At 35.2% G+C, this 16,449-nt stretch overlaps 1 protein-coding gene across 1 annotated transcript in view; it reads left to right on the top strand.

The window, feature by feature from the left end:
• RP1 (RP1 axonemal microtubule associated) overlaps positions 1-16,449 on the top strand; it is a 171,464-nt gene that overhangs the window by 101,949 nt on the left and 53,066 nt on the right. Inside the window, exons 33-39 of the mRNA XM_050322391.1 lie at positions 227-437; positions 1,388-1,542; positions 3,472-3,685; positions 5,021-5,211; positions 7,125-7,335; positions 12,551-12,702; positions 15,441-15,519. Coding sequence (XP_050178348.1) covers positions 227-437; positions 1,388-1,542; positions 3,472-3,685; positions 5,021-5,211; positions 7,125-7,335; positions 12,551-12,702; positions 15,441-15,519 — 1,213 coding nt within the window. The remainder of the gene's footprint in view (positions 1-226; positions 438-1,387; positions 1,543-3,471; positions 3,686-5,020; positions 5,212-7,124; positions 7,336-12,550; positions 12,703-15,440; positions 15,520-16,449) is intronic.

Raw genomic sequence — 16,449 nt, 5'->3', positions numbered from 1 at the left:
AAGGTAAGGGATCAGGCTTATAATACTAATAAGAGAGAAAATCTCACCCATGATCATACCACCAAAAAAATGAAGGATTGATTCTCTCATCACACATATCCCAGCCTCAGATTCAACTTTTCCATTGGTTAATGTTAAATTTAGGAATTCTACACAGGGATCTGGGAAAATCTCTGTAAGTGAACAAGCCTTGAAAGTACATTCTTCCTCATGCTATTTGTTGCAGGTTGAGACTGGAGATCTGGGAGACATATACAAGCTTCGAGTCAGCTGTGATGATGTGCCAGGCTTTGAGGGTTGGCATCTGAAGTCTTTTCGCTTAGAAGAGTTACACACAAAACAAGTGCTGAACTTTGACTGTAACTGCTGGCTCAGAGAAGACAAGGAGCTGGTGAAAGAATTCCCTGCAGTCACCGAGGACCAGAAAACTTTACCAGGTAAAACCACTGAGAAGATACAAATGCTGTAAATTAACTGCTTGAAAATAAAATGATGCCGCAGATATAATGCAGTGCTTTCTCTGGATTTGATATCTTCGGTGGCTCCATTGCAACCTTCTTCATATATGCACTGCAAGAATGCTGACCACTTAAGAAATTTTAATTTTGCAGTTAAGTTGCATATTGGGTTTTACAGTTGCTAACTCTTCTGCCTGATTCTCAGTGTGCAAAATTGAACAGTATAATTATACTTTTAAAGAAAAGCACGTGTTCAAAGCCATGGAAATGATTTGTTGTATAGTTACTATTTAATTAGTACTGAATAATGAACCCTGCACCCCACCAAATTGTTTTGAACCGGTAATAACTTTTTTTTAGTCTCTCACATCTTCATCAGAAGAAAATCCAATCTGACTGTAGAAGTTCATTTATACAGGAGCAATATAGAGACAAAGAGTTTATAGTTTCCTTCCTTAATTTAATGAGTGCATTTTGTAAAATTTTTGTACATGTATGTCATGTCATGCGTCCAGATGCTATGTTACATCTGTCTCTCTTATTCTAACTTGCATTACCTTCTTCTTCTTTGCCCTGTGTTAGTTACTATTTACTGCAAAGATAATTCAGTTTCTGGCAGGCTCTGAACTAACTCAGATGAGTTCTTATTTTCCAGATCTCGCACAATAAAATAGAACTGAACAGAATTTATCTAGATTTTAGTAGTTTAAACTACAGAAGTCTAAATTGTCCAAAGTCCAATTTCCTTCAAATTTCTAGGAAAATTAATAGAAAATCTTCTTTGAGCTTAGGATTACAATCACTGAATAGAATTTTTTGGTACCTGCAGAAATAAAAACAAGCAGTAGTCTAACTCTCTGTTGCTGTTTTACTTTAAATAAACCTTGTACTTAATCAGCTTTATTTTTTTTTCCCCTCTTTTTGTACAGTCCATAAGTATATTGTCTCTGTGCATACTGGCGATCGCTGGGGAGCAGAGACTTTTGCGGATGTTTATATCACTCTGTATGGCAAAAGAGGGGACACAGGTGTGAGGAAACTTCATAAATCTTTAACAAAAGGAAGAAAATTTCAAAGAAATAAGGTAACGGTACAAAAATGTGGTCTTATATGTGCAGGGGCTAGCACTGCCTTAAGTGTCACTTAATGCCTGCTCTGAATATATCTGGCTACAGATAGGCAAAAATTTTGAAACATTCACAGAATTTATCATCCAGATATTCACAGCAGACCAATTTTGGTGTTATTTGGTTATTGTAGAAGAACATTCCCACATGACAATAAAGGCTCCACATGAGCACATACAAAGCAGATTACTGGGAAGAACCTCTGTGATCATGCTTCTGACTTCTTCTGTTCCAACTTTAGGACAGCATAGGTAAAAGAGAATTAAAAAAATCAGTGATTCACAGTAAGTTACAGGAGTTTCTGTGAGACTGTTGAAGGCAATGATGTTTCTGAAACCACAATCCCACATGAAATGCCAACTCAATGTCTAGTCAGTAAGTTTAGACAAGAGAAAAAAAATCCACTTAGAGAAGAGAAAGCACATTAAAACAGTGTTTCTAGATGACCAAAAGCAAGAGAATTCTTCTCTTGTGAATTAGAATTTCTTATTAGAGGTTCATTTACTGAAAATTGATGTTTGAAAAAACTGCTAAAATGTACGTTGTCAAGGAGAGGTTTAAATTTCTGTGAAATTATTTTATTAGACAATTAATACTGCACTTGTTAGGGTAAAAGTGGAATCACTAATGGACTGAAAGAATTTCTAAATTTCATTCCTGTGTATTTCTCAAAACTATACCTCTATAGAGAAGATAGCACTCTGCTGTAATTATTTCAATTTATGTTCATGCACAGATTTATGTCCTAAAATACCTTAACTATCAAAGTTAATAATTTCTACTCACAATCTGCTGTTGAGTTCTGACTGTTATTAGAAAAAAAATTAAATTTTTTTGTCATATGGAAGTACTTTCAATGTTAGTAGCAGAAAATCTACTTCAATATTATTATTTTAAAAATAGGATAGGATTCTGGCAACTCCTGTATTTTTTAGAGATCAGTTTGCTAATATATTCTTTTTAACTGCTCTGACATCCAGCTTAGTAAGTTCCTACTATTGAAATAATGTTTTATTGTAATTATGGTGTTAATTATAATCCTAGACATTGCTGTTTAGCTCCAGTTGTTCATAACTTTCTAACCTTTGCCAGCTACCATCAGGTCCCTCTGGCCCTAGGCTGGGCCTTATACGGAACACCTGGCTTTCTTACAAAACAAGTAAAAATTTAGTGGGGCATGTAATTTGTTTCTTTGAATTTCACATTTTTCCTTATCTTGCTTTTGTGGTCCCTGTTCTCATCCACTGCTGCTTGAGTTTACTTCTCTTTTGTCTTCCTCTGCCTTCTCCATACTGCTTCCCTTCCCATCTCTTGTCTTTTACTCTCCACTTTCATCTCAACTTCCTCTTCTCTATTCCTCACTCTTTTCTTCATTCTGTAAGGAAAACAAAACGACAGTCTTTTCTGACTATTGGAGAAGAATTTAGCATCTATCTTGAAGTGAACACACTCTTTTTAGATTTCTGACTTTTCTTTAGTACTGTTAATATATATCTATGTTTGTATGATAAGTTTTAGAATCTAGAAGTACCCCAAAAGATAGAGATTTGATTAGAATCAAACTCTTGTTGTAACTGCCTGACTGTCAGAAGGTTGACAGTTTCATATTACATTTTAATGTAATAAGAAATGATTGATGCCATGATCCATATTGTCCAAAGATCAAATGAAATTACATTGCATCATTACTGATGAATGTAGGATTCAATTATAGGTATAATCAGTGTGTGCTTTCTTAGATTCAGAGGGGAGATGTTACGTTAAACATTACAAAAAAGCAGTCACAAATTTTAAACTCTTGGCTGAATCCAGACCTATATTTTCCCTGAAGTTCAAGAATATTTGGGTCAAAATTCTGTTTTATTGAGTATTTTGCTGTTTTTCAGGTGGATTCATTTTTGGTGGAAGCTGTTTCTCTGAGTCATTTACAAAAAGTGGTCATAGGACATGATGGGGAAGGCTATGGGGCAGGGATGTACCTCAAGATGGTAACAGTGAAGGAATCACAAGATTCAGACAAAGAATGGGTCTTTCCATTGTGGAACTGGCTTGATACCCATCTGGGCTTATGTGACACTGTTTGTGAGGTTGTAACAACTGGTAAGTTCTTCAAAACTGATTTGACTGTTCTATATATATGTTTTGCTACAGCTCTTTCAGACCTCTATAATATGCTCATTTTATTGAAAATGTGAATTTTAGTTTGTTCTTAGTGTTATAGCAAAGCCTCATCTGGTAAGGTCAAAGTTAATATAATTCCATCTTGTCAATTTGCTGTGTATGAAACGCTTGCTTTCCAAATGAAATATAGCACATTGCAAAGAGAGATATAAAGTGGAGCTTGGGATGTGCACCTCATGGGGATAAATAGCTTAAATTTAATACATCACTTTTCAGCTTGGGATCTCATTTGAAATCCAAAGAAAAGTTACTTCAGTGAAATGAGCCTATAATAATAGGAATAATACCACAGGTATTATACCACAGCACAAAGGTGTAGTTCTGGTATGCTCAGTTTCTGCTCATTTCAAAATTACTATTACACCACAATTTGTGCAAAACTAAACCTGGATGTACTTGGCAAAAGAACACCTATAGCAGGACCTTAAGTCTTTTAGAACTAGTAAAAGATTTCTTCCTTCAATGCTATGAAAACAATTCAGTGCAAAGAAAATGAGTTACAAAAGTTTGTCCAGAGGGAGTAAGATAACTTACAAACACAAGGTGTCCACGATAGATATGCAGGTATTCAGTTGTGTGGTTTTTCTGGGTTGTAGAAAGTACATTTTTCTGAGCTGTTCCTCTCCATTAAATCATTTTCCTTTCCCCCAGAATAGTTAAAACAGAACTAAAATGAAGAATAACAGTAATTAATGAAGAAAAAGAGAGGGAGATAGTAATATTGATCTTCTGAGGATCTGGCAAATAATTTTGTGTGTTTATTATAGGTTATCTGTCAGTCACACCATTACGGTACATATTATACTGCTAGGTAAGATCCAGTTATGAGTGAAGTTCATTAGAATTGTTCATTTTGCAATTGGTGCCTACATGCTACATTTGGCTGGTGCTCCTAAATGATAAATTAGTTTTAGTAACATTGATTGCATTTTTGAGAACAATTGCTTAGACCTCTAAAAGGTAACAGAATGTTCTCTTAGCAATTACTTCCAAACATGACAAGGAAAATACATTTGACATCAAAAAAATGCCTTTGAAACTAAATTCTAAACACAGAAAGAACATTAAGCAGTTAAATTCTTGGGAAAAAAAAAAAAAAAGCTATTGATGTGTTATTCTTAGTGAACAGTTGCTATAGATACAACAAAACCTGCAAAAGAAGCTTTGCTTGTGTACCGTAAAGGCTATGGTCCTGCTAGATTATGCCATTCTCTCATGCTGTCGTCTTTCCTTTCTCTTTGCTAAATTTTAAAGGTAGAAGATTGACTCTTAGTCCTAAACTACCTGAAATCAACATGAAACCATCTGGTCTCTGGATAATGGATATCACTGGATCCGACTTGAGCAATGAGGAGGATCCAATATGCCTTTCTTTTATCTTTTACGGCAACCTGAGCTGCAAAAAGTTCCCACTTCAAGTCACGGGGAAAGCAACGCAGATCAAAGTACTTCAACCTTTCTCTATTGCAAGAAAAGCTTATGAATCATGTAGCAAATAACCCACTTAATTCTGAGATAAATTGTTTCTTTAAACTAAACTACCAAATTGATTTTTAAGTCCTCTGTGTGGTTTGGCACAGGTAATCATTTTTGTTTGTAGATAGCAACATTTTAACAAGGGTTTTTGAATGAGCAGAACCTCCCGGTGTCTCATACTGAGAATGTTTCAGTAAGCAAATTGGTCTCTTGGAGCATATCACAGTGTATACCATGCCGCATGTACTGATTCACAGGTTTTGTTGATCTCACAAAAGTAAGCAATTGGTAAGCATACAACATATCATTGGATACTGTAGAGCTTTTGGGGCTGATGATGGGGAAGGAAGAATCACTGTTTCCTCATGAGGGGAAGGGGAGGGTCAGACTCTTCAGAGGAGTCTTCTCTGTGGGGAACAGGGATAGCACCCAAGGGAATGGCCTGAAGTTGGGTTAGGGAAAGTTTAGGTTAGACACTAGAAAAAGGTTCTTCATCCAGAGGGTGGTTGGGCCTGGAACAAGCTCCCCAGGGAAGTGGTCACAGCACCAACCCTGACAGAGTTCAAGAAGCATTTGGACAATACTCTTGGGCACATGGTGTGACTCTTCAGGATGGTCCTGTGCAGGGATAAGAGTTGAACTCAATGATCTTGTGGGTCCTGTCCAATTCATCATATTCAGTGATTTCATGATTCTCTGATAAATGGGATGAAACCTACAGAAAGTTTAATTTTCTTTCATGTAACTTATGCATCACTGCCACTGTGTTTCTCTGAACAAACTGCTCTTTCTTTTTTGTTTGTTTGTTTGTTTGTGGTTGGAAGGTTTTGTTTTGTGGTTTTTATTTGTTTGTTTGTGGTTTTTTTGTTGTGTTTTGTTTTTTTTTTTTATTATTATCACTTTCTTTTTGTTCTTGGTGATTGAGCTAAAGAAATAATTGTCTGGGTTTTGAAGTTCCACTTTTCTTTAACGAAAGAGGAACTAAACGGACTAGATTAGCCACAAACAAGATACAAAATAAGGATTACTCATAAGGTTTTCCTAAGTTTTTTCCAAGAATCTCTGGTAAATACAAAAACATAGTGTGAAACTGGAAGTACCCTGCCAGAGGAAAGGCTGAAGTCAAGTCACATGCACTTCTACTACCTAGGCAGTATTTGAAATGAAAGGGCAGAGGAAAGAATAGGAGAAACAGTGAATAGGAAGAGGAAAAGACAACTTCTGTTTTCTCCCTTTTTTTCCACCCATAGAGGAAAAAAATTATTTTAAGCCAACAATTACAGTATCTAAAGCCTCCTCTACCTTCACTTACTCAAGCAATGGTATGTCATAGAGATGCTGTATTATCTCCAGTAGAAGTAGAATTTTTTTTCTCAAGCATGAATGTAAGATTTTAATGCACAGCTTCTATATGAGAATATAATCTAGAGTGAAGATGGAGGAATTTTTGGATATTTTCTTAGAATTAGATTAGTTCTCCTTCAAATTTATAGTTAATTGCACCATTTTTATATTACAAGTTGTAAGAAATATTTCCAAGAGTGTTCAAAAATTTAAAAATCAACCAAAGCTTCTGTGCCTGAAAATAGTTTATTGAATCAGTGTAATATATATGAACACTGTGCCTTGTTCTGTGTACAAATTTTAGCAGTGACTGCTATTGCTTTTTCTCTGATATCAAACCCCAAGCATTCCATCTCCTCATTCACATTATTAAATCAATTATGTATTGATTAGAAAGAGGAAAAATAGTACTAGTTATAAATCTGCCCCAATTCTTTAACTACTGAAGTTTTTTCAACTGTTGCATGCAGCTACCAACTACATTTGCTCTGGCACAATTAAAATGAGATCCATTCATCTTCTCTTTCTCCTCACATAGGATGAACTGGCAGATATTGGCTCAATATACAAAGTTCAGGTAACTGGCCCACATAGTGAGCTAAAACAGCCATGGCACTTAGATTTACTGCATATGAAGCACACAGGCACAAAGGAAGAAATGTATTTAGCTTTTGACTGCTGGTTCAACCCTAAGGAAGAAAAATGTGTGGAACTGCCAGCTCTCTATGCAGATCAGGAGCCTTTGCCTGGTAAGCTATGTCCCTTATTGTTACTGGGGTCAGGATCTGTCTCTAGAATACCAGTATATCTCTTTTGAGCCTAAAATACTGTGTGAGGATTTCCATAAGTATTTGATATTAAGGAATATAATGATTTTATACATGCATTTATCACAAAAGAAAGCTGAGAAAACATAAATGATTGGTAGGAGGATTATGACAGATTCTCTAACTGCTGACACCAAACATAGTATTTGGCTTCTTTCATGTTAAATGATGTTCCAGTTTTAGCTTTTGTTTATTATCTCTTCATATTAACGCTGTGTCAGGTGAAGGTGTGTACAAAATATCATCTACTCTGTAATATTACCTGTATCTTCCTATTCACAAAGACCTAGAAGCACAGCAACTTTTTTAAGAATGAAAGAATTGCAAGATCCCCTACAATGCAAAGGTAGAATTCTTAAAATATGTTACAATTACCCAGCAAAGAGATGTCCAAGAATTCCAATTGCACTAGTGTTTTTTATTGGTGCCAATGAGAAATTTATAGTACAGCAAGTAATATTCTACAAAAATATATATTAAGTTGCATGTTAGTAGCACATGTGAATGGTATGATGCCAGAGAGATGATTAAGTGCTTTCTGCCACACCCTCCTGGAATATGCTGAGGAACAACCAATTGCATACTGATAACTTGATCACTAGTACTTAAGAACAGGCTTCCCATCTATCCAGCTCATTAGAATAAAGAGGATTGATGGGGATAGTAAAGATTGTCTATTGAAGCTTTTAGTGCCACTAAGAGGTTTATTGCTAGAGGCTGTAGTACGAAAAGTGCTCTGCTTTAACAGAAACTAATAGAAAAAGGTGAAAGCAGCCCAGAAAAAGGAATAAAATAGGCCACGTGAACTTTTGCACGCCATTCTCTAAGGAATGTTTCCTGAATATTTCATCAAATTTAAAGTTGAAACTTGAACAAAAACACTGAAGACCTTTTAAATTTCTGATTTAGTGTTTGTTTTCATAATTAAAAAAAGTTAGCCACATTGTATTCATTTACTGAAAAGTCTTACAGTTTTAGAGTTTTGATCCATCACATGAAAAACCAAAACCACTGGATGTTGGATGTATCATATGTTGGATGTACAATCATGAATTGTAAGTAATAGTAATTCTAAAGCTTGTTAAAAAGCTCTATTTCCCTAATTTATTTATGAAAAAATGGGACAAATCATAAATATTGATAATTATTTTCTGAATGCAAACTTGGTAAATTTTTAACTGCATATAAAAAATCCAGAAATAAATAATAAAAAAAATTATACTAAGAACCAAATGGAGATACATTATTCTGATGTGTACAGCAATTAATTATGAGGTATATTAGAAAATTGGGGTGTTTTTCTTGGAAAACTTTTGGTAATAGATGTGTATACGCTTTCCCTCAAAAATTATTTCATAGATGGAAGTATCTGCTAACCTAGGAAGTTTCTCACAAACCATTTTGTGGAGATCAGAGATCTCCAAGTGGAGGTGTTAATATCAGTTTTATTCTCCATGACCCCAGTACTAATTCAGTCTAAAATTTATGTCAGCTTCTTCCTTATATTTGTTTCATTCCTAGACACATCCAACCCCCCCCCAAAAAAAAAAAACCAAAAAAAAACCCCACAACTATTTACTCTTCTATCTTTAATTTATGGTGTGTTTTTTTCCTTTTTAACTGAGCATTAGGTGACCATTTTCAGTTTCACTCTGTGTTGGCTCACATCTGAAACAGAACTTTATCAATAGGATTGAGAAGAGACAAAGAATAACAAGGCTGAACAAAACAGTTGTCTTAGTAGATCTTTGTTGTTTGGGCATGTTGTTCATCTGGTAGAATGGTCCCAAACTCACTGTAAAAACTATTACCCCATTTCTCAGCATCTCTTTTGTCTTATGACTCCTTTCATAGGGGTTAGTTTGTATACTGTTATTTCACTTATATAGTAAAAAATTAATGGGAAATATTTGCTATGAATACACTGAGCTTTACATTATGCATCAATAGATTCAGCAGATTCAGCTGGAAATACTGACTCGAAAAACATGAGATACATTCTTAATTTTCAGAGTCTATCTCGTTTGAATATTACTTGTGTGATTAATGCTAAGCTCGTGATTACATATACTAGTGATTCTGGACAAAAGCAGTAAAAACGTGAGTGCTGTGATTTCTAATCCACCCCAAATGAGTGATCAGACCTGTGGACCAAATTCCTTTGATCTTATTCACTCAAGTATCCTTTTGACTCCAACGAATCTGCTCACATGGCCCAGTTATACAGACAAGGCAACATTCTGGACAAATAAGTCAGAATCTTACCTTCATATCCTAACTCCCGTGAAAGCAAAAATGCCATTGGTTAAATGCCCAGGTGTCACCTGGACAGCTCATGTGCTTTCAATTATCTGGAACTCCAGCAAAAGCGAGTCTGTGTAGTAACACTGATTTTATTGCAGCTATGTTGCCTCTCACCTGGCAGTGCAGATTTAACTGCCTCAAAGAAAGGAATGAGATATGTTAGGGCCCAGTCTCAGAAAACTCTTGTTTAACTTCTTATCATCAAATATGAGTGATACTATCAATTGCAAGTACTTTCCCAGCCCTTAGTTTAAATTATTTAAAAAAAAAAAAAAAACAATCCCAGGGGAAGTCCCTGAAGTAAATAGTGCTGCAGTGAAATAAAGCTACTTTTCAGCAAACAGATTTTCTCAGACTTTCTTCCCCCTGTAGTAAAAGATAAAGAGAAACAAAGACATTTCAGAAGTTTATTACAATGACCACACTTTTATTAGCAGACTGATAACAGCCCTTATTATTTAATGAATGCTTTTAGATATTAATTTTACAGTCAGTATGCAAACCCACTCTTTAATACCCTTAATCCAGTGGGGTAACCTTTTCATTTTAGATGTACAAAGAAATAGCTATATAAGATGTCACAATATTTGAATTTAGGCCTTTTGATTATAACACTCAGTATGAATAGCACCAACTTGTGAAAAGAGCTGTAAGAAAAGCTTAAAAATAAATATCTCGGAACATTTTTTTTTTCTCCCTGTTTTCCTATCACCTACGCATGAAAAAAAATGACAGCTTTAGCTTCTGGGTTCAGAGAATCATTCTCAAACCTACTAGAAATTTCTTATAATTACATCTTTTTAAAAAATGTACACATTGGTTAAATTGGGCCATTTCTAACTTGGAATAAATTTGATTGAAGAAGCAAAATGTCCTGAAAATATCAGATGTTTCCAGGATGTATACTTAGATATTCATGTATCCTATGACATGCTTTAGACTGAAATATGTGTTTCAGACTTAAACAATGTGTATTTCAGTGCTCTCTGTCTTGTATTGTCAATTGTGAAACTGAAAGTGCTTTTAGTTTCTCCTTGGTTTCATGTCTGTCTTAAGCACCACTTCCCTTCTTTACACACATGACTTTCCTGGGAAAGCAGTTGCTGTAGAGCCAACCAAGTTCCAGATAGGAACAAGTGGTGGAGCGAGGCTAGAAGACTTTCTGCTGCACATAAATGTCACACAGTCTAGATGTTGTCTATGTTTTACTGCTCCAGTGATGAAGGCTGTGGGAGTTGGGGCTGATAGTGGTAGTCAAAGATAGCTCAGGACTTGTAAAATGTTGGATTTTAAGGCTGCTCAGTCCTTAAAAAAAATCTGTCTTGGTGCTTTTTCAGGAGGTAATATAAGCACTCTTGAATATATTCTTGGTACATGTGCATTGCTCATTACCCGCATCCTAAATGTGACTTTGCATTTTACAGTGGATAAAAATGTTTTCCTCCTTATTAAAAATACTAGAAAGGTGTGTTTTACAAACCTGTGTTGCTGCACAATAATAGCTTTTTTTTCTTAGGCTGAAGAAATGATGCCTGTGGTTGGAAGCAGATGAACATTTAGACCATCTGACTCCTAACTTCCAGTGTCTCACTCTAGAATATATGAGAACCCATCATAGGTGTTTTCTATAGCACCTGCCTTTCCCTGCTGACTGCAAAAGGATCTTATTCCTAACATAACCACCAAAGTTAGATTCCTAAATTGACAGCACCAGCTCGTTACATAAATGAGCAAAAATGAACACATTATACAAATGAACACACTATACAACTGAGATTTATTATAACTTGAATAAGAACAGAAAACACCAGAAGGAAAAACCCCCAATCAAGGCCCCCAAAACCCCTTGTTTTTTCCTGGTCTCCTTCTTGTTAAAATGATGCAAATAACAATGAATATTGAGATGGTGACCTGTTTCTGTTTAAGTGTTTTCTTGTTCCTTGTTTCCATGAAAAACTCTGGAGCTAAAATAGGTCATTAAAAAAGTGAACATAGGAGTTTTCCATGAAGTTTATTTGGTATTAATGCAATCTTGTCTCATCTGCATCACTTCCCTATGCACCATGTCAGAAAGAGGCAAGGAAGCAGAAGCTTCCTATAGGGGTCATAGATGTCTCTTCTAATCGCTATACTACGACCACAGCTGAGAAAATCATGAATGCTTTCCCTTAAACTCAAAGTTCACTTAGCTGACCTGGATTTATGGGTTATTGTGCAATAAATGGAAGGTTCTTTGGAGTCTGATACAAAATGTGAGGAGGCTTTTATATTTATGGGTTAAAGTTGATGTTGAAAGCATTTTTATGTCATCATTTCTGTTTCACACTAACATATTTTAACTTAAGATTATTGTGATAGTATTATTGTCTGACTAGTGATAAACAGAAATAAAGAGAGTGAAGGAAGTAACAAAGAAATATCAGTAAACAGTCTTAGAAAGAAGAACTCAGACTTTCCAAAAAGGATGTAAACATGACATTTTTCTAAGAAAGGAATTTTCTACCTTAGGGAGAAGGGGACGGTACACAGGAGATCCTGTGCCTCAAACACCAGCCAGAAGTGCTGATTTTCTGGGAGTGGTGTCAGAGCAGAGCAAATCTGTATTCTGCAGGTTGCCATATAGGGAGATTTACAGGGGGAATATGTTTGGGTTATGCACGTCACCAGGACTGAAGAAACCTGCACTCCTTGTTTTGTGATACAGTATGGAATTTCGATGAAATTTGCAATGGTTTCTACCGGGAATCATTACAAAATGCAAGTTTGGGGCAAGAAGAGAATGAGTATTTTCTCTTGCTGACTTTTTAAGGTTTTATGTCTATTTTTATTGAAGTTGTGGAATATGCAATCCATTTGCACACGGGAGACTTGAAGAAAGCAGATGCCACTGGTGAAGTTTATCTTTGTATACAAGGAGAAAAAAGTTATTCGGGGAAACGATGGCTTAACTCGAAAAAGAGCCTGATCACTTTGGCAAGAGGGCAGGTAAAGCAATGTGGGAAAACGTAACTGAATTTGTGTCTTTTTGTTAAAACTTACATTTACATAAAGCTTTTCATGGACAGAGTATGAGAAATACTGAAGTTTTATATTCCATATAGGTATAATATTCTTTTAGAATAGAGGCAATTGTGTCTATAGGTGTTTTAAAGCATCTTCAGCATTGTGCAACAGTAAAACACTTAAGCTGATGAAGTAATTATGAGTTGGACTAAAGGTTCTCTAAGAGTTCTGTTTTAATATTCCAAACTTTTAAGGCCAGGGAGGCATCACCACTTTGTTAAAATATGCTTGATTGGTAGAACTGATACCATTTCTGTTAGGATATCTTGCTTTTGTAACCACTCCATCTAAACTAGTCCATGACCTCTTCTTGTTAACTTTCCTGAACACTGTCGCTGTTTCAAGGAGAGTCTTATTTTTTCATGTTTCCAATTTGTCCACCCACTTATTGCTTTTAAACACGGTAAACATGTTGTTGCTTTTTGAGGTTAAATGGCTTTTCCTAGAAGAGTAATTCCTGGAGTGATTATTGGCATAAGAAAAAAGTAACTAAAATTTCAGAGCAAAAGGAACTATCTATTTCAGATCAACAGGACATGTCTAGCTGATACTTTACTAGACCCTACTGTTTGTTTTGAATTTAAGCATGGAAGATGTTTTTGTTTTAAAGAATTCATAAAATCATTGGGAAGTACGTAGGAATCTTCTTTTGGGGAGGGTATGAGACAGTATGTCACTGTTGCCAGCCAGTCTAGAGTAGTGTCTTCTCTGGTGCATAAATCTAGAGAAAACTGCTTCCAATATGCTTCATTTATTCTCTATACATGCCTCTGTTTATTTCATCTGCTTTTCTTACTATTTTGAAAGATTCTGGAAGACACAGTATTGTTGCATGAAAACAAATCAAACCTTTGTCATTATGCCCTCCTGTATTTTCTTTCTCCATTCTGGAAGAGAATATGCATGCCCAATGTTGTGTTCATCAAGAACTGATCAAACTGGTAGTTCAGACTTCACAAGAAAAATCTGAAATTAATGATGACAGAATACTAGGGCTCATCTTGCTTTTAATGTAGGAAATTTTATAGGTTACTCTTTCTGGTGATATAGATAATAGTCCTACATAGTATGTCTTAAGGATAGTACCTTAGAGAAATCTGAACAGCAAGACTACTACAATGGATAAGGTATCTGCAGACTGAAAGAAAGACTGATTCCCATTTCTTTCAGAAAACTGAACTGTCCTGATCCTTTTAAAAATTCTTTATTTTGTAAGAATGGCTACATTTTCACTAAGAATAAAACTTGTAGAGAAAAATATGTGAACAATAGCTCTTGACTTCTGTGAATATTCAGTTTTGTGGAAGTGCGACTCATCCGCAAATTCACAAGGATTTTTTTGTATAATCCAGATTCTGTGTCAGTTTTTGAACGGGCTTGTTCAGGAAGCTCAATCCTTCCTCTGAAACTCTAAAGGGCTTTTCTATATCCTGGGCTATAACACCTTAATCTTCTGCTTATAGAAAAGATTTCAAGTAACAACTGTTTGGGTTCATTCTGTCACAGCTTTCTTTACTCCAATTTTCCCTCAAATGACTAATGCTATGTTCTTAGTAATCACTCTTTTTTTCCTAGATGATTCTTGTCATCAGTATGATTCTCACAAGCAGCGTGAATTTTGGGAACTGTACAACCACGGGAACAGTACAAGCAATTTACTGTTTGTTTTCAAACTAGTCCCCATTGTTGTATTCTACTTGCATTTTCAACGCAACCTTTCCAAGACAACTGCTTCTGTCTACAGCAGGATAGCTCGTAAAGTCACACAAAATAAAAGTCTTAGCTATGGAGATTTAATTTCACAGCTGGTTTCCCAAAAGAGTAGATGAATCCATTAATGAATAATGTTTCCAGACCTCACTTCTCCAGGCCCAACTCAAAAGAGCCAACAAATAACACGAAACGATGTGTGTTCCCAGTATCAGTGCGCACACTTACGTGAGCTTTCCCATTGATTATGAAGGTGACTGCACAAAGAAGTAGATTACCATGCTTATGCAAGGAGGTGAATACACTATAAAGATTTACAGTAGGGAAAAAAGAAAAGTATCCATGAAGTCTATTAATCATTTAAGTCTTTTGTATGTAGAAAATCTGACCTATTATAGAGATGACTTCAATGGGAATCCTTATCCTAATAGCACAGTGGTTGAAACCTTCACAGATACCATTCACTTAATTCCCATTTAGTTGCCCAATTTGCTAAATTAGCTGTGAACTTTGGTGAAAATGAAATTGCTTCAGATTTTCAGAATTACTAGACACCTATTAATCAGTTTCATTGTAAGTTAAGTTCTAGATCAAAGTAACTTTCAACATACTAGTACTTGATCTGATTTGCTTAGTTCAGTCCATGAAGGTACTAGAAAGAAGCACTATAACTAGTGTGTATATCTGATGTTTCCAAAATTGCTTCCTATTAAATATGGCAGCATTCTGAAATTCATAATTCATAGCATTAACTGGATCAGAAAAGGTGGGCTATAGCATGTAATAATTAATTATGAATTCAAAGCCAGTGAAATGGCATAAACGAGATAAATTTGCTTCCACTGAGATACAAACCGGTGACCAGACACAAGGCTAAACTGATAAATATTCAAAAGCAGATACATATTAAGTTTTACTAAAATATAATTTTCATTATTTTTGTATTGCAGGTGGATATTTTCAAAATCCAATCAGTATACCTTGGCAAGTTGAATCAAGTTCTGGTTGGATTTAAAAGTCTAAAAAAAGGTCAGCAATTTTTTCAGTTAATGTAAGGTAATAATAACGTAAATTATTAGATTGTGGATAATTTAAAAAAAAAGGAATTTACTTTCAGGACTAAATGCTTCTAGATAAACATAAGAAGATGAAATTGTTTCATTAGGTTGGGAAGTGGAAGAGGGAAGAAAGGCTGTTCTGGTCTCATAGCTTTTTTTTCTTCTAATCTATGCAAAATACGTATTTTTTTTAAGGGATACTGTGTATGTGAGGTTGAATGGCAGATAAAAAGGCTGCATTCTTGCAGCATTTTTTCTCATTCTCCTTCCAACTCCACAGCTACTGTTGGAGATAAGGAAAATTGCTTATTTCTTAAAAATGAATAGCAACAGCAAGGAGCATCATGAATTGGTATTTTATTCAATCCTTTAGCTACAATTTTGGCCCATTTTTAAAGGCAAAAGAACAGAGATTCTGCAGATATTCTACTTCTGTAGATAATGTTGATAATGGAGATAAGATTCTTCCAGAGTATGATAAACTGAGTCTTTCGTTCTTTGATATTTTTAAAAAACCCCAAGATTATAAGCTGACTCTGACTGGTAAACTCAGACTCAGATAAACTGATTGGGAGACTATTTCCCATATATTTCCTAGATAGTAACATTAAAACTTTCATTCACTTCACCAAGTCTTGGAGTGTAACCAAGTTTACTCAGAGATCTGATTCTTCAAATGCTTGTTTCCAAAGAATCAACACAATGGTCTCAATCAAGATTAAACCTTAAGCCAAAGTTTGTGCCTTACTAGTGCCTCACCAGTGTGTTGAGTGAATTTTTTGATGGCTAATGTCATAGAAATCCTGATAGTTTTTTTAATTTAATAATTAATAATAAATTAATAATTTCATCCGGGGGACTTCTTGTATCTAAAAATCTCAGACAGAAGCCTTTCCATACT

This window comes from Myiozetetes cayanensis, unplaced genomic scaffold (assembly GCF_022539395.1).
Source record: "Myiozetetes cayanensis isolate MyiCay16 unplaced genomic scaffold, myiCay2020 scf1, whole genome shotgun sequence".
NCBI classification, from domain to species: Eukaryota; Metazoa; Chordata; class Aves; order Passeriformes; family Tyrannidae; genus Myiozetetes; species Myiozetetes cayanensis.
The sequence above is the reverse complement of the archived record's forward strand: the minus strand, read 5'-3'. Positions and strand labels throughout refer to the sequence as shown.